General features: G+C 52.0%; 10 protein-coding genes across 10 annotated transcripts; 4 read left to right on the top strand and 6 right to left on the bottom strand.

The window, feature by feature from the left end:
* Positions 1 to 86: 86 nt before the first annotated feature.
* Positions 87 to 1,163, bottom strand: KVR01_009111 (uncharacterized protein). The gene is made up of 4 exons (XM_044786835.1): positions 831 to 1,163; positions 690 to 758; positions 449 to 579; positions 87 to 391 (listed from the first exon to the last, which is right to left on the bottom strand). The coding sequence occupies exons 1-4, from the start codon at positions 1,002 to 1,004 to the stop codon at positions 352 to 354; spliced, it is 414 nt and encodes a 137-aa protein (XP_044641613.1). The 5' UTR covers positions 1,005 to 1,163; the 3' UTR covers positions 87 to 351.
* Positions 1,164 to 1,804: 641 nt separating this feature from the next.
* Positions 1,805 to 2,358, bottom strand: KVR01_009342 (uncharacterized protein; the record flags this gene model as incomplete). The annotated part of the gene is made up of 2 exons (XM_044788248.1): positions 1,805 to 2,259; positions 2,328 to 2,358. 2 exons carry the CDS (start codon positions 2,356 to 2,358, stop codon positions 1,805 to 1,807), a joined length of 486 nt encoding a protein of 161 aa, XP_044641844.1.
* A 1,085-nt stretch (positions 2,359 to 3,443) lies between these two features.
* KVR01_009562 (uncharacterized protein) lies at positions 3,444 to 4,595 on the top strand (the record flags this gene model as incomplete). The annotated part of the gene is made up of 2 exons (XM_044788362.1): positions 3,444 to 3,843; positions 3,937 to 4,595. The coding sequence occupies 2 exons, from the start codon at positions 3,444 to 3,446 to the stop codon at positions 4,593 to 4,595; spliced, it is 1,059 nt and encodes a 352-aa protein (XP_044642064.1).
* Positions 4,596 to 5,769: 1,174 nt separating this feature from the next.
* KVR01_009047 (uncharacterized protein) lies at positions 5,770 to 6,343 on the bottom strand (the record flags this gene model as incomplete). The annotated part of the gene is made up of 2 exons (XM_044783306.1): positions 5,770 to 6,212; positions 6,286 to 6,343. The coding sequence occupies 2 exons, from the start codon at positions 6,341 to 6,343 to the stop codon at positions 5,770 to 5,772; spliced, it is 501 nt and encodes a 166-aa protein (XP_044641549.1).
* Positions 6,344 to 6,836: 493 nt separating this feature from the next.
* On the bottom strand, positions 6,837 to 7,264 carry KVR01_008895 (uncharacterized protein; the record flags this gene model as incomplete). The annotated part of the gene is made up of 2 exons (XM_044791979.1): positions 6,837 to 6,858; positions 6,915 to 7,264. 2 exons carry the CDS (start codon positions 7,262 to 7,264, stop codon positions 6,837 to 6,839), a joined length of 372 nt encoding a protein of 123 aa, XP_044641397.1.
* Positions 7,265 to 7,766: 502 nt separating this feature from the next.
* Positions 7,767 to 8,968, bottom strand: KVR01_009066 (uncharacterized protein; the record flags this gene model as incomplete). The annotated part of the gene is made up of 2 exons (XM_044791594.1): positions 7,767 to 7,957; positions 8,017 to 8,968. The coding sequence occupies 2 exons, from the start codon at positions 8,966 to 8,968 to the stop codon at positions 7,767 to 7,769; spliced, it is 1,143 nt and encodes a 380-aa protein (XP_044641568.1).
* Positions 8,969 to 9,657: 689 nt separating this feature from the next.
* Positions 9,658 to 11,259, top strand: KVR01_009286 (uncharacterized protein; the record flags this gene model as incomplete). The annotated part of the gene is made up of 1 exon (XM_044792960.1): positions 9,658 to 11,259. One exon carries the CDS (start codon positions 9,658 to 9,660, stop codon positions 11,257 to 11,259), a length of 1,602 nt encoding a protein of 533 aa, XP_044641788.1.
* A 127-nt stretch (positions 11,260 to 11,386) lies between these two features.
* KVR01_009102 (uncharacterized protein) lies at positions 11,387 to 12,430 on the bottom strand (the record flags this gene model as incomplete). Its single annotated transcript, XM_044793697.1, has 2 exons — positions 11,387 to 12,322; positions 12,404 to 12,430. The coding sequence occupies 2 exons, from the start codon at positions 12,428 to 12,430 to the stop codon at positions 11,387 to 11,389; spliced, it is 963 nt and encodes a 320-aa protein (XP_044641604.1).
* A 465-nt stretch (positions 12,431 to 12,895) lies between these two features.
* Positions 12,896 to 14,587, top strand: KVR01_008960 (uncharacterized protein; the record flags this gene model as incomplete). The annotated part of the gene is made up of 3 exons (XM_044790273.1): positions 12,896 to 13,045; positions 13,127 to 13,540; positions 13,622 to 14,587. 3 exons carry the CDS (start codon positions 12,896 to 12,898, stop codon positions 14,585 to 14,587), a joined length of 1,530 nt encoding a protein of 509 aa, XP_044641462.1.
* A 1,030-nt stretch (positions 14,588 to 15,617) lies between these two features.
* On the top strand, positions 15,618 to 17,684 carry KVR01_009228 (uncharacterized protein; the record flags this gene model as incomplete). The annotated part of the gene is made up of 4 exons (XM_044792879.1): positions 15,618 to 15,684; positions 15,748 to 15,852; positions 15,916 to 16,079; positions 16,143 to 17,684. The coding sequence occupies 4 exons, from the start codon at positions 15,618 to 15,620 to the stop codon at positions 17,682 to 17,684; spliced, it is 1,878 nt and encodes a 625-aa protein (XP_044641730.1).
* Positions 17,685 to 18,948: the final 1,264 nt, after the last annotated feature.

Genomic DNA, 18,948 nt, shown 5'->3' with positions numbered 1-18,948 from the left:
TCAATGCTCGGTAGGATTAATGCTCCGTTAGTGCTGCGGCCAGATTTGTCCTGATCCTTTCTTCAAACTACGTAAAAAAGCGATATGTTGACTTCGGACATGTCTGGGTAGGTGAATATCTGGCTTCTATCTACAATTGAGGCAAGATGTTTGCTGAATGTAGATACACGGGTCACCATAAGAATCTGAACTGATTTCGGCCCACCCATTCACCAATCTCCAGGCTGCCAACACTGAAAACATGTTCGATTCATGCCCTGCAAACACCACCAAACACAACAATGCAAATTCCCACGACAAAGTGGCCTTTCAAAGGTTTGACGGGAATTCGTCTAAGCTCTTTTCATCACGCTATTTGAAGTGATAGTATTCCGCCCAACCAACAATGCAGCTATTCCAAACGGCATCGTCAGAATCGTAGCGAAGAAATGGACGTGCCGAAACTCACCGACTTTGGGTCATATCAGCAAAGTTAAAGTGGTCTGGAATGAATTTGACCAGGAAGTCGGGGTCCTGGCGCATTTTCTCGATGCACTCAATGTTAGGCGTAATCATGGAAATCACCGTATCGTAATCCAACTGCTCGACGATCCCCAGTCAGAGCAACGCGATGAATCATGAGACACAAGTAAAGCTGGGCTGCAGGGTTGCAAAGGACCGATTTCTGTCATAAAAAAAACATCACTTACAAGCATTCCTGCGGGTGCCTCGGGGAAGAGCCGATCGAAATCTGCCCTTGCGCTGGCGTCATTATGGGTCTCGATCGGAATGTCAGTTCTATGTCTACACTTCCTCAAGCACATTTGCAGCCAGAATGATGGAACACATACCACGGTGTACGCCACTGCACCGTATTTCTCCAGCAATGCCTTGATGATTGGAGTATTGACCTTTTGTATATGGTCATGGTGGCTAGCCTCGTCCATATCTGGTTTCTTGTATACGTAAATATTGTACGAGAACAACCGGGTTGGTCTCGGCGAACTTTCTGACTGCCCATCCATGGTGCTATTGTGTTGTTCACATTCGTGGTCCTGGGTCTATCTTTCCAAATTTCACCAATGGCTTCGATTCTCATACCTGCTCCCTGTTCTTATATTATCATTCCCCCTCCACCGCCGACTCAAAGCTGCGAAGAGCGCCCTCTTACCGTCGTGCCGCAGATGTGACTGTGTATTGTTGGTGCGCTTGGCCTTTCGGAGAACGTCGGATGTGCGAAGTCCGATGGGTCCGGGCATTCAGCTTGCGGTTTGCCGCTCGCAGGGCCACAACCGGTGCGCTGTAAAATGATTCGCCGGTGCACTTTATCAGATACCTTGGTACTGCACTCTGATTTGAAAACCTTGGATTAATTACTGATGACCACCCGTACTTGTGCTGTCACACCACAAGATAAGGCTCTCCGTCCATTTGAGCATTGCAGAAACGACGTGGTGTAATCACGGTTGCTACTCTTCATCCGCGGATTTCAGACCAAGTAGTCGCCCCCTGTACTTAGTATCATTACAGGTGGTGTCTTCGCGCAGTGCCCACCAAGCGTGAATCATAAACAAGGGCATATGTGAGGATATCGAGACCCGTTCGACAGCAATGAATGGAAACTGCAAGCAAATTCTCGAGTTCCTGGTCATATTTGTCATTGCATGAAAAGTTTGCACATACTATGGATGAACGCATGAGCAGATATCGCACCATGTCCTCGACAAATCGCCATCTGCCTGGCACCTGCCATGCGAATGGTCACGATGAATCAATGTCAACAGTACTCGTAGTTGGTGAAAAAGGCATTCTACACTCTCCATCTCTACTCTTTATCTTCATTCTCCCAAAACACTAAGCATCTGATCTCGATGCTCTGCCGTGGTGGGCCCTCATCATACGGGGTTTGAATGGCGGTGTGTGGCACCCGCCTCGCACGCCCATCAAGCTTCGAGTCGAAGTTCTTGATCAGGAGCGCCTCTTCCGTTGTCATACCACTAGCATAGTACCATCTGTGCTGTGGGCTAGAAGTCAAATGCCACTGCTCGTTGTCCTTGTTGATGGTGTTTGGGGGCTGACCGATAACAATCCGAGTCGTGACTGGCCGGAGCTCGTGGTCCTCCACGCTTCGGGCGTCGCACATCGCCAGGGGCTCGCGGTTGACTGCTTTCAGGGGCTGCCATACGTTGATGATACCCCATCTCTTCCTTGTTAGAGGCCGCAGCTTGTCCGCCTCTGGAAGTCGGTTGAGCACGACTTCGGCCCCATCGTAGGATTGATCTGGCATCCATGGATATTTCAGTTAGAAACCGTTAATCCGGAAAAATGCACCAAAAGGAGATTCTTACCAACGTGGATAAAAGTGGCTGGAGGAGTCATGCCCAAGTTATCCTGGTCTGAGATACCCTTCGGGATGTCTAGAACCTTTTGGATCGGGTCGCTCCGTATGACGTGGGGAGCGAAAGGATGCACGTAGCTTGCACCCGAACTTCCAAATTCGACCAGTCAGCTTTCTCTGCCGGATCAGTCTTCTGGGTAAGATCCCACCTACTGCCTCATCACCATCTCCTGCACATCCTTGTTCAACTGCGGAGGGAGTCCGAACCTGTAATCGCCGTCCCAAGTCTTTTCCTGAATCGTGCTCTGCACGACTTCAAATCCCTGCTTGTCGAGGCTGAAATTTTCTTCACATTGCCGAATATCAGTCACGTTGACCAGCTGTCTATCGTATTTCTGGCGTTGGAACCCAACCGTGGTCACATATTGCACAGGGAACACCTCCCCTTTCGGCGGTGGCTGATGGTAATTAACGAAGGCCTCGACCGTGGGGGAACGATGTTCGGTTGAGTGAGGCATTTTACCTCGGAAGTATGCGAAATAGAAGCGAAACCAGCAGTTAGGTCGTCACGTCTGTGTTTGCAGTTAGACTTGGTTTAGCCCGGGGATGTTACTCCAGCGATCCTCGTCGACGGACACCATTATATTTAAGTACAATCCGCTGACACAGGAGTCTAGTAGAGACAAGCTTTCTCGCGATTTCATGATGGCCCGGGATCCAATAATTGACGTTCGGCCATGCGAGATATCAGTAGTGGCCAATCAGAAGTCTATGTCCCCGAAGTAGAATCTATCGCCGAGGAAGTCAAGGTTCATCCTGCATTGGGTTCCCGGGGTGTTGCGAGGCAGTAAGGCGACACATTTTCATTCTCTGCGCGCGCATAACCCTTGTTTTACCGATGTCAATAGTTCGGAAACGACAAACTTTCCTGAGTGAAGCCGTTAATATCGTCGCTTTAACTTGGCGGAGTTGCCGATGGAATCAGGCCCTCGTAGTCTACCTCAGTAGTTTTATGATAAGAATTACGATACAGCTCTCTGAAATCTCAATCAATCAATACTACAGTAAAGCAAAGACGACATACCTTTGGATCTTGACTTACTCCTCCATCTCATCAAACCACAACATGCCTTATTCCCCAAATCTTCCTGAGGTCAACAACCGCTACGCAGAGGCGTATGCTGACCCTCAGGGCGAAGGTGATGCTCGCCCGACCGCTCTTGACATCATTGAGGACGAGGGGCTGGTTGGCAAACTATCTGACAAGGTTGCTCTCGTGACTGGCGGCACCAGCGGCATCGGGCTCGAAATCGTCCGTGCATTGGCTAAAACTGGCATGACGGTTTTCTATACCACCCGAGATGTTGCTAAAGGGCAGAAGGTGAAGAAACAGCTGCTGGGCGAGGACCCCAACTACAAATTGGAGGTCGTGCAGATTGAGCTGAGCAGCTTGAAAAGTGTAAAAAAAGCTGCCGACGACTTCCTCAGCAGGGCTCACAGACTCGATATTCTAATGCTCAACGGAGGTCAGTTCCGCCGTTTGTTTACCATGAGATATTCTCACCAAGTCTGATCACATCAGTGTCAATTCAACACGATGACTGACCAGAGTTTTCTAGGCGTTGGTGCGGTTCCTCGAGCCTTCACCGAGGACGGTTTTGAGTCTCAATTTGCCATCAACTACCTCTCCCACTTTTATCTTTTCAATCTCTTAAAGAACCTGCTCCTGGAAACCGTCTCCATCCACAATGTCAATGTACGTGTTGTAGCTACATCCAGCACTGCACATACGGCTTCAACCGTCCTGTCTGAGAACAATTATGACTCTCACAACCCTCAGAATCGCGGCTATCCAGACGCCGGGCAGACTTACGGGCATACCCATACAGCCAAGATCTGGCTTTGCAATGAAATCGAGCGTCTGTATGGCGATAAGGGTGTACACGCTATTAGCACCCACCCTGGTGGGTTCACGAGTGGACTCATGGATACTGTTGAACCAAAGACAAGGGAGTATCTAGAGAAAATGATACAGATGCCGCATATCCAGAAAGGTTGGATGACCGTGGGACAAGGCGCAGCTACGAATGTCATTGCAGCCGTGGGTAAAGATTACGATGGACTGGGTGGGTTCTATATGGAGAATTGTGGAGTCAGCCATCCTATTCCTGACGACATGGTGTGGGCAGGAGATGGGTTCAAGTCCTGGGCATTCGACAAGGAGGGTGAAGAAAAGCTTTGGGCCGACTCGAAGAAGATGGTGGGCCTGGAAGCTTAGAGTACTCCAGTCCAACAGACAGCCTGAGAAATTGTGCGGGATCGCAGATGTAGTAGTCACTCTAAATTTACTTGGATTTCGCTTCTCTGTTTTTACAGATCTCGTTGTTTGGAATCTGGACCCTCAGTCATTGCCCATCGTCGGGTTGCTGACGGCACATCAGCAACCTATCTATCCACTACACTGCTTTGACTCGACTCATGTTTCATGGGTGCTTCCACAAATGAAGAGATCAGGGATTCAGACCCGCAAGGATGGTGGATATACCCATACAAGGCTACTTGAGAAGGTGCAGCTAGTAAGGGCTGGAGAACACCAACTCCGAAGTTAATGTGGTTATATTGACATGAACCTGGTTGCCCTGGTTTCTTAAAGGAGCCTACCCTGTAGGAGGCTGCCTTATAGTAACCTATCCTGTACCAGTTTCTATTTAATCAAGTTATTCCAAAGAGGCTTAATTGTACCCTGTGCTTTCGCGGCTGTAGAATCTCTGATCTCTAAAAATGGGTTATGGATACTCAGTGGACAAAATGACTTGAGCATTTCCGCATCTTAACATTTATAGCATCTCTGTAATATGGAAAATTGGCGGGAGCAAAGCCCAAAAGGAGAGGCAACACTTGCCATATCACTTCACGGACATCAAATGATACCTAGGTATTGAAGTGGACTGTGTCTTAGCCAGCAAATGTATGAACAGGTTCTTCTAAAAAGAAAGCTTGGATTTAAGGCAGTTGAATCCAATAATCAGAGACATGCAACAGCAAAAGAATATAACAATCTACTGTATGTACTGGAATAACCATATCGTATCTGTGTAATATGCTTCCCAGCCATCCTGCAGTGATGGTCTCCTGGGCCACTTGAGCACCCCTGTAAACATATGTTTACGTGACAGCACATTTTCCCCACACTCTTCCTGGCGCATCCGCTGGGACGATATTGAAGAAAGCAATTAAGAAGGAGCCCATCTGCTACGGGCACGGATACTCTCGCCAAATCGATAAAGAAGGAATGGAATGGGTACCAGAACTACACCGAACATTGCCAAATACGACGTAGCCCGCGCTACTCCTATCGAGCTATACATTGGCGTGCTACCATGTTCAGACGCAACAGGTCAGCTGGCTGTGAGTGCCTCTGGGAATGCCAAGGAAATAGCTGTGGGAAAGACTCACGCAAACACAGGGAACCCCGATGCGAACAACGAGCGCATGAATGTATTAGCGGACACTGCCGAGTTTGAGTTGACCCCATAGCAGTCGACGATGAAGTTCAATCCTTGCATATTAATGAGGATGATTCCTGCACCAATGGGAACCCCTGAAGCTATTTGAGGCCATGGACTCGTATCCGGGGAGCTAGTTGCAGCGAAGCAGAACATTCCCAGGGGCAGGAGGATGGCACCCAGCATCATGAGGATGAGCCTATTCTCCCTAGGACGGCCGGCGCTCGGGTCCGGTGAAAGACGTGTGTTGGTCGTCAAGATGATTAGTGCGCCGCCCAGGATGGTGCCAACCAAGATGGAGAGTAATGGGAGCCCAGCAAACGTTGGGTCCCAGTTGCGCTCACGGATAAAAGACATGGGGTAGGCGAGGAAGAAGATGTACATCAGTCCTGATAGCAGAAGACGGTCAGCCGATTCGTTGGGAAATGTCTTGCGCGGACAGTCTCACTGAACATCACCTACCAAAGACAACGGAAATGTACGTCGACAGTGACAGCAAAATGGGCTCAAGCACAAGCATTGTTGCTGGCCGAGTCAGGCAAGTTTCCACGATATTGCCCAGGTTGCTGACTGTCTCTTCTGACTTTGCTCGCAATGCCCAATTTCGAGTCAAATGGCGCATGTGGTTTGCTCTTCTGGTCAGGATTACCGGGGCGTATGTCTCGGTTGTAGTCGGTATGAGCACCAAAGTGATTGAGAAAGTCACCAGCGCGGTTATGTTGAAAATCCAGCGCCATCCTAAAGAATGGACAATGACTGAACCAATAATAGGCCCCAAGATGGGCCCAATCATCAGGAAAGTTCCGGTGCAAGGCATGGCGAACCCACGCTGCTTAGGAGTCCAGATATCAGCCAGTGTTCCACTAAGTATTGCCGACGGCGCCGAGCCAAAAACTCCCTGAAGAAACCGACAGAAGAAGACGAGGCTGAGAGACTGCAAGCCAGCTGCAAAAGCTTGAAATAGCCCGAAAAGCCCGTAAGCCACCAGAAGTGGCCTTACTCTGCCGTATCGCTCAGAAAGTGGCCTTGAAAGTGCTATCAGTTTCTTGAGTACTTTTATCTTCTTGTTGTTCGACATAGCAGCTACTCACCCAAATATTATGGGGCCAACAGCAAACCCCAGCATGAAGAGCGATGTACCACCAAAGACCGCGGTCTCGACAGCCACACCGTACTCTTGTGAGATCGCATTCGCCGCAACGCTGAATACAGCAGATGAAAATGTTGTGGTCAAGACCAGCAGTGCCAAAGTCATGGTGATGAGCCATTTCCGCCAAATGGGCAGATTTTGCGGGTTACCCTTGTCGCTGGGGCCCTGCCATTCGATGAGAAACTCGTCCTTCTGTAATAATGTCACGATTTCGTCCATATCAGGGTTTTCTGATACCACAGATATTACTGTCGTGGTGTTTTTCGAAGCTTCCAGAGCGGTGGTCGCCATTGTGTTTGTCACTTCCGGGGGGGGGGGGTTTGGCTTCGTGTGCAGACAATTCCTCCAGATGTCGTTTGAGTGCTTCGCCAGAGGTGAAAGTTTACCACAAACCCTAAAAATAATAGAATATATTGTTCCAAAGATTCAAACCGATGATCTTCACAGGATGCCGAGGTCAACAGCTGGAGTAACATTGTGAGGGGGGGTGTGGCACGGGAACCGGGAACCGCAGGCCATGGGATCGAATTCAAAAATGCGGTCTTGCCACCCACTATCCAGAGTGAGGGTACGCTAGGTACGCTATCGACTTTCGGGATCGACTTCCTCGAGAATCCGAAATCCCGTATTGGATTCACCGACGATACCACTTTGCCATAAACCATGTAGGTGTGTGAATGCTGCCCAAACTGTCTTCGGGAATCACCCAAGACCGGAACTCCCGCCAAACAGTGTAACCCTACCTAGGTACCCAGCAGCATTTCACCGAGCCAAGACGGAGACCACAAGATTCTCACACACCAAAACATCCCTTGATGTGCCCCCGCATACTCAACCTCTGCTTTTCTCGCAGGGACCACTGCCGAACCTTCAACACGGCAAGACCAATAGCACACCCGGCGGCTACCACGCTGAGATGAGCCGTGGCCTTAGAGAATATGTAGAAAATGAGTTGGTCAACCAAGGCGTGGTATTTTGATGGGTCTGTCATATGGAATTAGCCCGTACCACGTGTTTGGTCTCATGAGACTCCAGCTACGTACCTTGCTCAGGGAGCAGCACCTTGTCTATTACATGCGCAACCCCGCCATAGATCAAAATATCTGCTTCAAGAATATTGGCATTGTCCACCAAAAGGACTTTTTCAGATTTTCGATTGAGTTTGATTGTTTTTCCGCTCAATGTGGAGTACTTTTTCGCGCGGGAAGTAAATTCTGTGTGGTACAAGACATGGTTTGGTACCACATGGTTCGCAATGACGACAGCCAACTGCTTAGGGGTCAGCGAGTCCAATGCTGGTAACACTTCCCGCACTGCGGCATCATTAGGTAGAAAAATTGTCGTGTCGGCGAGCTCTTCGAGTAGTTCCCTGGATTGGGATTTGTCGATCAGACGCCAGAAGTCATGGAGCGTGTTGACCAGATTAGTCGTCTCTGATATGTTGTGTGGAAGAACCAAGTTCCTGTCAATAACATGCACGATGCCTGAATCGTAGCGGAGGTCCACGTCAACGATCTTGGAGATGCTTTGCAGCCCAGACTGCGCCATAAGAGTGGCAGGATTCTTGGCACCGTGAGGCCCGCGTGACATGAGCTTTACTGCTGGCCCTTCGCTGACATTGGTGAAAACCGGAGGTCGAAGGATGGAATGTGCAATTTGCTGTTCGCTGCTTGGACGGAGAAGCTCTTTTGAAAGGTGAACACCCTCAATGATGTGATAATCGAGGATAACGCGAGCGATGATAGGGTCGATTTGTGTCAAATTCAAACCCCAGTCAGCGAGGTATGTTATGGCATCATTGTTCATGGCCAGGAAGGTAACGTGGTCGACTCCTTCGTATCCGGACAGAAGGTCAAGTTTTACAAGAGTTTCGTGCAGCAACGAAAGAGATCCATGACGTCGCAATGTTTGTCCCAAGGAGGTTGCCGAAGTCAACTGCAGGGCAGTCAAGATGTTGATGGCGGCGAAAAGAGCCAATCGCAGTGATGCAACCATTGTGAAGGTAAATCAGTTTTGCTGTAGGGCTTGATGTACCATAAAGTCAATCCTTTTCAAATCGTTCTTCGACTAGAAACTTATAAGGCCATCCGGTTCAAGTTTGAGCTTCTGTCAGAGTATCGTCCTGGTCATGTTCAACAGCGGCAAATGCAACCCGAGCTCTGCAGAAGCCGACCAATCCCGCGGGTCCATCCAGATATCACCACCTAAGTAGTGGCAAATGCGCGCCAATCATTCATATAAGGGAATGGGTGCTAGATGAAGAGATCGTATGGGGAAAAAATATTTAACCTTCTTTTTCACTTGGCAGGATATAGAAATTATATTCAGATTCATTCCACGATACTATACTAGTATCGATTTGGTCACACTTTCAACATCAAGTAGTATCGAACATGCATGCTCTAAACATTTTATCCCGCTTGTTTTGCGGACTGGTTTCAGGCAACTACGAGTCTCCGTTTCCCTTACTGAATCCAGTCGATTCTCACGAGACACCGCCACATAGAACGCGTGATCCAGTCCGATTTGAGGTCGATATCAGCAGCGGACTGGTAGATGTTCTCGGTACCGGTGCGAGGGAAGCTATCTTGGTGAATGGAAGCTTCGTCGGTCCAACTCTACGCCTCAGCGCGGGAGACGAGGTGGAATTCGTGGTCCATAACTATCTGTTGGAGGACACGACGATGCATTTCCATGGAATCAACCAGCAGGGCACGCCTTGGAGCGATGGTGTCCCAGGGCTGACACAAGCCCCTATACGTCCAGGAGCTTCATACTTGTACAAATGGGTTGCTACGGAGTCTGGGGCTTACTTCTACCACGCACACTCAAAAGGTCAACTCATGGACGGTCTCTACGGTGCAATTATCGTGGGCCAGTCGCCAGGATCCAGGACGCCATTTCACCTCATATCCGAAGATGAGGCGGAACAACGAGAGATGGCTCTAGCAGAATCAAAAATGCAGCCACTGCTAATTTCCGACTGGAGTCAGTACAAATTCGACGAATTCTACGGCATCGAAGCAGCCGCCAATTTTGATCTCGCCTGCACGGACTCCATCATAATCAATGGGGTGGGATCGCAATACTGCCTTGGCCAAGATTTGCTCGACGAAATGACCCACCCTATCATTCTGCAGATGTTGAAGGATCTTGGAGAGAATCACATGACGGCAAAGGGTTGTGTACCGCCCATCTCAGCACTGCAGGGAGATTTCGACGTGGACCTTTCTAAGCTGCCTTTCAACTCGGTGAGAGGCTGCAGTGCTAGCCCCAAGAGCGCTGCGAATTACACCTTCACCGTCGACCCTGAATCTGGATGGGCAGCCCTCACCTTCATGAATGTCGGCGGGCTGTACCCTTTGCAGATATCTATCGACAACCATGACCTACATGTCTTTGCCGTGGATGGACAATACGTCCACCCTATAGTCACAGACCGTGTCTATGTCGGCAACGGCAATCGAGTCTCCGTCTTGGTCAAGCTCGATCAGGAGCCGGCCCGGTATACCTTGCGCGCCGCCAACGACCTTCTGAACCAGATCCTTGGCGGGTTTGCTGAGATGACATATGCAGGCGCGACAGGACCACCCAGCTACCCAAAGCCAAAAATGAATTACGCGGGCCAGCCTCTCACCGAGACCATCCGCTCATTCAAGCCCGAGGAAAGCCATCCGTACCCGGCCCAAGGGCCTGCGAGGAATCCCGATCGCACCTTCAAGCTTCTTCTCAGAAAGCCGGGCCGCCCTTACGGGTCCTACGAGTGGAGCTTGTCTGGACACGACGTCTACAACATGACAGAGGAGGAGACAGACCCCCCGCTGCTGTTCCGACAGCCCTCGGATTTCCCAGACAGTGAGCTGATCATCCAGACGAAGATTGGCGAGTGGATTGACATTATTTTGGAAACCGAGGGTCCCTTCGCGCAGAGCCACCCGGTCCACAAACACGGGAACAAAATATTCTACCTCGGTTCGGGGCTTGGGAGATTCCCTTGGAGCTCGGTGGATGAAGCGTCACGCCATCTGCCGTCTGGCTCATTCAACCTTGAGAACCCTTCCTATCAGGATACTTTTACTACACCTGACATTGTTGGTGAATCGCCCGCTGTGTGGACAGTTATCCGTTACAAGGTGGAAGTACCTGGGGCATGGCTTGTCCACTGTCACGTTCAAACGCATCTGGCTGGGGGCATGGGCATAGTTATCATGGATGGTGTGGATGCATTTCCTGATGTCCCGATTGAGTACCGCGAATGGAATGGGTTTCTTCCTTCAACGGCATAGTTTGTGTGGATCAAATGGGCGCTGGACGTATATGGCTGGTACTGTTGAATTTCCTCCACCTGTATTTGGATTGTTTACAGATGCATAATATCCCGCGAGAGAGGAAATGAAAATCAGACCATTAATTCTACTTAGCCCTCGGCTTGGGTGCAGAATTCCACGGCAAACCTCCGTACAGAACGTCACCTTTCACCCTAGTCTCCACGAGGCCCTCGAGCTTATCCTTGGACATTGTTGGAAGGTCCAACAACTTGTTCCCCGACCCGTCCCATTCAACCTTGTACTTGCCGCTGAAGATAGTGCCCTGTATAATTAGGAACCAAGAGAACATGTTTGGGGTTCCACCCTGTGAAGCCTTGACCATACCCAGGCCTTTCTGCAGCGTGTCATCTGCCTCCACGTGCTGCACCGGCCATTCTCTTTCAGAAAGCTTCTCCGCCATCTTCAGCAGCTCATTCTGGGTTGTGACAACCTCATGGAGGTATATGGACCCGCTTTCGAGCTCTTCCGACTTGCTCAAGACCTTTGCTATAGCCTTGCCCAAGTACGGACCCGTCGTCATGCTGACCTGGAGGTCCCCGTCGCTAGTCACCAACGCCGTCTGCTCTCCGAAATTGTACATGTAGTACCCGTTCAAGACACAGTCTAGCAGCGGCCCTGAAACCAGCACGGTCCACTTCACACCGGCGCTGCCGGCCTTGTCTCTCAGGTACTGCTGGACTGTAGCCAGTTCCTTCCAGTAGGGGATGTCGGCTACCTCGGGGAAGGTTGACAGAGAGGTGTAGTCGCTAGGGATGAAGTGCTTGACCTTGGCGTCGATTGCAGCATCCAGTAGCTTGAGGTGGTGCTCCCACGCCGCCGGCGCGAGCGCAGAGACGACGGCATCCTGACCCAAGAGAGCCTCGATGAGGCTCTCGGTCGAGGAGTAGTCGACGGCTCTGGTGCGGGGGTTGCTGCTCTCTGGGTCGGCGGCGGCGGCGGCCCCGGAGGCACGAGTAAGAATAGTGACTTCAAATCCGGCGTTGACCAGTGCATCGTAGATCTTGCCACCAACGTATCCTTTCTGTGATGTTTGGTCGGTTAGAATTCCTCACCACTAAAATTCACTTATGCGCTCCATGGGTCAGCTCATTCTTATACTTACTCCAGCTAGCGCAACTTTTCTAATCATCTTGATGTTTAGAATCAACCCCTTTGATGGTATCAAAACTTCTGTTGGTATCAATGCGTTAATTCGAAGTGATGAACGTGACGCCGGTGCAGGATCTTGTGAACGTCCGCGGGATATAGCCCACTCGTGAATAACAAAATGCTAATTAACGTGAAGCAACTAGCCATGCGTTGTCCGAAGAACAAAACATTAGAGGTTTCTTGGCCATCGCGATGCAAGTTAATTAGAAGTTCTTGTCAAGGATTGCTTCGGTGATGCTGCCCCTGGCCTGAGTTGCATTGTTCACGGTGGCGTTCCCCGAGTGCCTCGGGGACTGACAGAAAGGGCTCGGCAACCACCAAATTGCCGGCGCAACAACTTAAACCAAGACAGCAGACTTTTGATTTCAGACCCCTGCCTTGCTTGGGAGAGAGACTTACTCAACACTGAAATTCGAATCGGCACAGTGACGTGGGCCCCTCAACAATGCTCCCCTTCAGTCCCAATTGGCTGTTTGGCCTGGCCACGCTCGGCGGCTATAGTGATGCTCAGCAGAGACCCTTGAGCTTCCCTGCCGTGCAAGAGATCTCGAGCATACCACAGATTCAAGCGGCTGTGCAATCATCAAGATCGTGTGTGAGTGGGCGCTGCTGCTCGTCGTTGTGTGGACGGTAGCTGTTTGCAGCCATGGACAAACCCGCTGACATTTGGTGGCAGTGTGAGGCACTAGAAAAGGTGCTGGGCGACAAGATAGTGGTGTTTCCAAGTAATCCTGCATACAAGTTGTCCTCAGGGTCGTATTTCAGCCTCAAAAATGTTGACCTGCATCCCACTTGCATCGCTCTTCCTAAATCGGCGGAGCAAGTCTCGGCCGCAGTCCAGACACTCACTCGCGGATTCGTTGAGTGGGGCGAGCAGTGCAAGTTCGCTATTCGCGGAGGAGGACACACAACTTTCCCGGGCGCGGCGAGCATGGATGATGGAATCGTTCTGGATTTAGGTCTTCTGCCCGCTGCAGGGCTGTCGTCCGATCACAAGTCCATAGTTGTCAGCCCCGGGCAGACATGGGATCAGGTGACGGAGCAACTGGACCCTTACAACCTCAGCACCCAGGGGGCTCGGGTTGCCGGAGTGGGAGTTGGAGGTGCCGTCCTCGCCTGCGGCACCTCCTTCTTCTCGCCCCGGTACGGCTTCATCTGCGACGTGGCAGAGACTTTCCAAGTTGTGCTGGCCAATGGCGACATTGTAGAGGCCAACGCGGACAAGAACCAAGATCTATGGAAGGCGCTCCGTGGCGGCGGGAACAACTTCGGGGTGGTGACAGCCATAACGCTGAAGACATTCCCACAAGGCCCTTTCTGGGGCGGGCAGACATTTCACGACATCTCCACCAGAAAGCAGCACTTTGAAGCCCACGCCAAGTTCGCCTCTGCCCACCCATATGACCCATACGCCCACTACATAAACAACCTGGTGCTGAGCAATGCAACCCGCAGCTGGTTCATCGGGAGCAGCCTCCAGTACACCAGGAGCGACCCCCCGGTGCCTGAGCCCGCCGTGCTCAAGCCGTTCCTCGACATCCCGCAGAAGGCCTTGTTCCCGGGAGCACCTTCCAACACCATCAGAGTTGACAACGTCACCTCTTTCACCCGCGAGTACGCGGCTCTGGCCACGTACCCGAAGCGCTGGCTCTTCGCCACCATCAGCTTCGCGCCGTCAGCGGAGATGATGGAGGCGTTCTACCAGCTGGCGGACAAGGCGTTCAACGTCGACCGCCTGCTGGACCTCGCGGGATTTACCGTCAGTCTGGCATACCAGCCCATCCCGGCCGTCATGTCCGAGCGGCACCGCGCCGTGGACTCGCTCGGGCCGATCCAGACCCAGGGCAATCTGGTATACGTTCATCTGGCGGTGGCAACGGACGACGATGAGAGGGACAGTGATGCTTTGGTGGAGGATACTGTGCAGAAGTTCGTCCAAGATGCTGACAAGAAGGCGAAGAGCTTGGGTGTGCATAGGAGTTACCTGCAGGGGACTTATGCCGACAGCTGGCAAAACCCCCTGGAGCGCCGCTCCGCCGGTACACTTGAGGAGCTGTGGGCTTCAGCTAAGAGGTACGACCCGGGTCAGGTTTTCCAGAGGCAGGTGCCGGGTGGCTTCAAGCTACCAAAGATCTAAACTGTCATGATATTTCAAAGGCCTGATTTAGGGGAAGAATAAGGGGATGTTGGAGGATCATGTGGGGCCAGTATTTGTCTTTGTCGAGGATCTCATATTTGCAAGCACTTGAGTTGACGGTATCTACCTCGGTAATGTTCGACGAGCATTTTCTGCCTAGCCAAGGAGGTGAAAGCACTGGCGAATCGACAGAATAGAATCTCTTAAGCGCGACTGAATTCGATCAACGATCTTTTGTCACTATTGTATGGAATGTTGCGAGATGGGGGACCTTGAATGATAAATCTGCTCCCATATCATGGGCTCAAAGCCTGTTACTTGGTTAAGTTCACAATCACGGCTCAGGTGGGTCTGTAAGTCTTCTCAAAGCAGGCTGCCATAAATTAACATTTTGGCTTTCGATTTAGCAATCTTCAAAGTTTTGAAGATATTCATACGTGTTTTCGGCCTCATATCACAAAATGGTCTTCGGGCTCCCGCTTCCGGGTGTGTTCTTCACCCAGAGGTACCCGCTCGGGTGCCAAGCTGCCTCATCCGTTCTTTCCTCACCCACGCCAGGTCGAGGTCAACACAAGCAAGTAAATACCTAGGTACCTAAGTAGGTATTTACTGCATCGAGGCTCCCATACAGGAGCTCAACATGGATGTGGCTTCCTTCATAAGTGCCGGTATTGCCTTCACGGCAGCTTCCACCACAAGGGTCTAGATGTCACCTTCAACTCCGTCCGTCATCACCATCACAATCGTTCAGCTTTGGTGTTTTGACTCTGTTCCTTGCTCAACCTGTTGCTCCGCCCTTGCTACGTGGCTAACTCTCGTTCTTTGGTTGATTGGCCTTTGCTTCACGATTTTGTCGGGCTTTGAGAATTTTGTCTGTCAGTGACGGATGATTTCCTTGCTCTCATTCTGCTGGCTTGTTGCGATGTTGGCAGACACCATAGATCCCATTATCCTCGCATTACTTCTTTCGATTATCGCAATTCTAGTTCAAACGAAGCATCATGGAATAAATCAACGGATTTCGCTCCGCATGGCCCTTCTACTCATGGTTGTGTGGCCAGCCGAAGGCCGCTACAACCTGGATCTTACTTCTCAAGGTGAGCTACGATCTGTGCAAGACTTTTCAGATCTTTAAGACAAACTGATCTGGTCCCGGACAGAATCCATCAAGTCTGTTGCATCAAGCATGGCTGAGGATATGATGTCCTTCTACGATGGCAATGAGCCGGGCCAAACTCCAGGCCTGCTTCCAAAACCGTACTACTGTGAGCCAGTGATACAATAGCCACCCAGCAGTGCGGTTTGATTGCTGACAGGCTTCGACACAGGGTGGGAGGGCGGAGCCCTCATGGGCGCACTCGTCGATTACTGGTATTACACCGGAGACGCCAGGTGGAACCAGATCACCCAACAGGGCCTGCTGTTCCAGGTTGGTCCCGACGATGACTACATGCCACCGAATCAGACAATGACCGAGGGGAATGATGACCAGGTGAGAGGCTCCTTGATTATTCCCAATCCTCCTCCTTTGTCATGCTGCTAACAGTATGCCGAGGGATTCTGGGGCATGGCCGTCCTCTCCGCTGCCGAGTACAACTTCCCCAACCCCCCGGCCTCCAGACCCCAGTGGCTGGCTCTGGCACAGAACGTGTTCAATTCGCAGGCCGTGCGGTGGAACACTGCCCAGTGTGGCGGTGGGCTGCGGTGGCAGATCTTTGTGTGGAACAACGGCTACCTGTACAAGAACAGCATTTCCCAGGCTTGCTTCTTCAACATGGCAAGCCGCTTGGCCCTGTACACGGGCAATCACACGTACGCGGTGTGGGCGAATCGCATCTGGGACTGGATGGTCGATGTCAAGTTCCTGCACGAAGACTCGTACTACATTTACGACGGCGCAGCGGTTCAGACCAACTGTACCGAGGTCGTACCGTACCAGTGGACATACAATGCGGGAGCGTTCCTGCACGGCGCCGCGGCCATGTACAACTATACAGCTGGCACCGACCCGGTCTTGGGTGAGCTTTGGCGCTCGAGGGTCAACGGCCTGATAACCGGGTTGAAGGTCTTCTTCATCGGCCAAGACTCGGACATCATGACTGAGGTTGCCTGCGAGGGCGTCCAGCTCTGTGACAACGACGAGCAGAGCTTCAAGGCATACCTTGCCCGTTGGATGGCTGCAACGACCAAGTGGGCGCCATGGACGTACAGCACTATCAAGCCGTTGCTGGAGGCATCAGCTATGGCTGCGGCCGCCCAGTGTACGGGCGGGGCCAACGGCCGAATGTGCGGGCTCAGGTGGGCCAACAACAGCGGGGAGTGGGACGGGACCACGGGCGTGGGACAGCAGATGGCCGCGATGGAGGTCGTATTGGGGACTATGATCCAGACCACGGGCGCGCCTGTGACGAATTCATCAGGTGGCACGAGCCCTGGAAATGCCGGCTCGGGACAGCCTGGTGCAAACCGGATGAACGCCCTCTCATCGCTCGACTTGATCAGGCCGATATCAAAGGCGGATGTGGCCGGGGCCTACCTGCTCACAATCCTGGTGGTTTTGTCACTCCTGGGAGGTATGACATTTATGTTCCAAGATGAGGAGGAGGGCAGGACGTTTGGGGAGAGATGGAAGACTCTGCAAGACGACTTGAAGTCCGGAAGGAACTTGAGACCTGCAGGGGAGAAGATTCCGACTAGTGACGGACGGCAAAACAGAGACGACGGCTTCGAAGATGTCAACCTGAACGACCCATCAACCCCTGCTCCGAGAGCTAACGCTGAGAAGAAGTCGTCGCTGGTATACTCCGTCTCCTTTTATGGCAGCGAAGGAGTGCGGCCCTCGCTGGCCCTGTCACAAGCAGACGGCTACCCAGACGAGCAACCGTGGAGGAGAGCACCTCGCCCAGGGGACTACGCCGGCGCCTTGGACCCCAGCCGTGGAAACGGTGCTGGGTTTGGCATCCTCGAGCCACCGATGGAAGATGTGCCCTTGGGTCCTCCAGCAACTAGCAACCGGCCTGATGCGTCTGGGAGAATCAAGCGCTGGAGCGACATCAATACCGGACGCACTGTGACTGAGAGTAATCTGAGGCTGTAGCGAAAGCCTCTGCCGGGCAGGCCCGGACTGGGCAGCAAGATGATGGGTCAGGGGGTGGCGGATAGGAAGCTTTAGGGGACGTTGGTCTAACCCATTACTTTCTTGGACCCTTTTTGGAACTTTGCCGTTGGGCAAACGGAGCTGTGGGTACCTAGGTATTAATTGTGAACCTCGGAGCAGGTCTTAGTTTCGCGCATACTGGATGGAGCATCTCTTGTCGTAACAAAAAGAAATGGAATGATCACCACGTAACGTCGTGTGCGTGCACAAGGTATATTAATGCTGTGACTGCCCCCGAGACGGTGGTCGCCCTGGACCACCACAGCTTAGCACACGCCTAGATCTTGTGTGACGTTGCGATCTGAGGCTGTCTCGAGTAGAAGCGTATACGGGTTCCAGGTAGAAAGATGGTGCGGGAGGTTTGTGTCTCTGGGTCAAGATCGTTTCAGGGAATTGGGACATTACGCTTGATGGAAGGAGATCAACCTGATTTATATAGCCTTAATATTCATGCCAATAAATTAATTCCTTGAGGTGCGAGGCGTGTTTCCGGCTTCTCTCATATCAACAGGCGAGCGAGCCGAGACGAAACAAATTAGGTCGGCCTGCGTGGACCAGATATCTGTTGCCTCGTCTCCCTCCCAAGTCCCCCTCGCCTCTCAGCTCTGGAGTGGGGAGAGAGAGTAATTGGGGGTCTCATCTGGAGGCAGGTTGCGAGGCACAGGGAGAGACAGACGGATTCCCTAACGGCCCCCCACCCCTCTTCCCCCAAAGAACCTTGGAAGGCACAGCAGCAGGCAGCCGGGGACGGTTGAGGGCGTACAGGCAGATCTTCCAACGGGTTTGGTTGTGTGACGCGGGCCGCCTCGTCAGTCCCCTCCATCCTGCCCTGGGTCTCTTTTTTTGTTTTCGCCCCCTGCATCTGCATATACGTGGGCATGTTTTGCTGGCGATGTTCAGGATACCTCAAAGGGGGGGAGGGGTCGAACGGCCTGGTTTCCAAGGTGCACCCTAAAAGGCTCGAGGGTCCTTGTGGAGGAGGACTAAGGAGGACCCTGCGTTGCTGTGGCCCAAGAGTGGCGCGGCGCCGGCGGGAGCGAAGGATGCAGGATACCGTGATGTGCGTCAGCCATGTCTCTCCTGTCTCCCCTTTGTCTGTGCCTGCTGCTTCAGCTTCTGGGGCTCGACGTCAAAGTCAGTCGGCTCCTTTGACGGCGAGGATCATTGGTGATGACGGGCAAGACAAGACAGAGGCGCGCAACGC

This window comes from Diaporthe batatas, assembly GCF_019321695.1.
Source record: "Diaporthe batatas strain CRI 302-4 chromosome Unknown Contig00011, whole genome shotgun sequence".
Taxonomy (NCBI): Eukaryota; Fungi; Ascomycota; class Sordariomycetes; order Diaporthales; family Diaporthaceae; genus Diaporthe; species Diaporthe batatas.
Note: the sequence above shows the minus strand (reverse complement) of the source record. Positions and strands in the feature narration are given on the sequence as shown.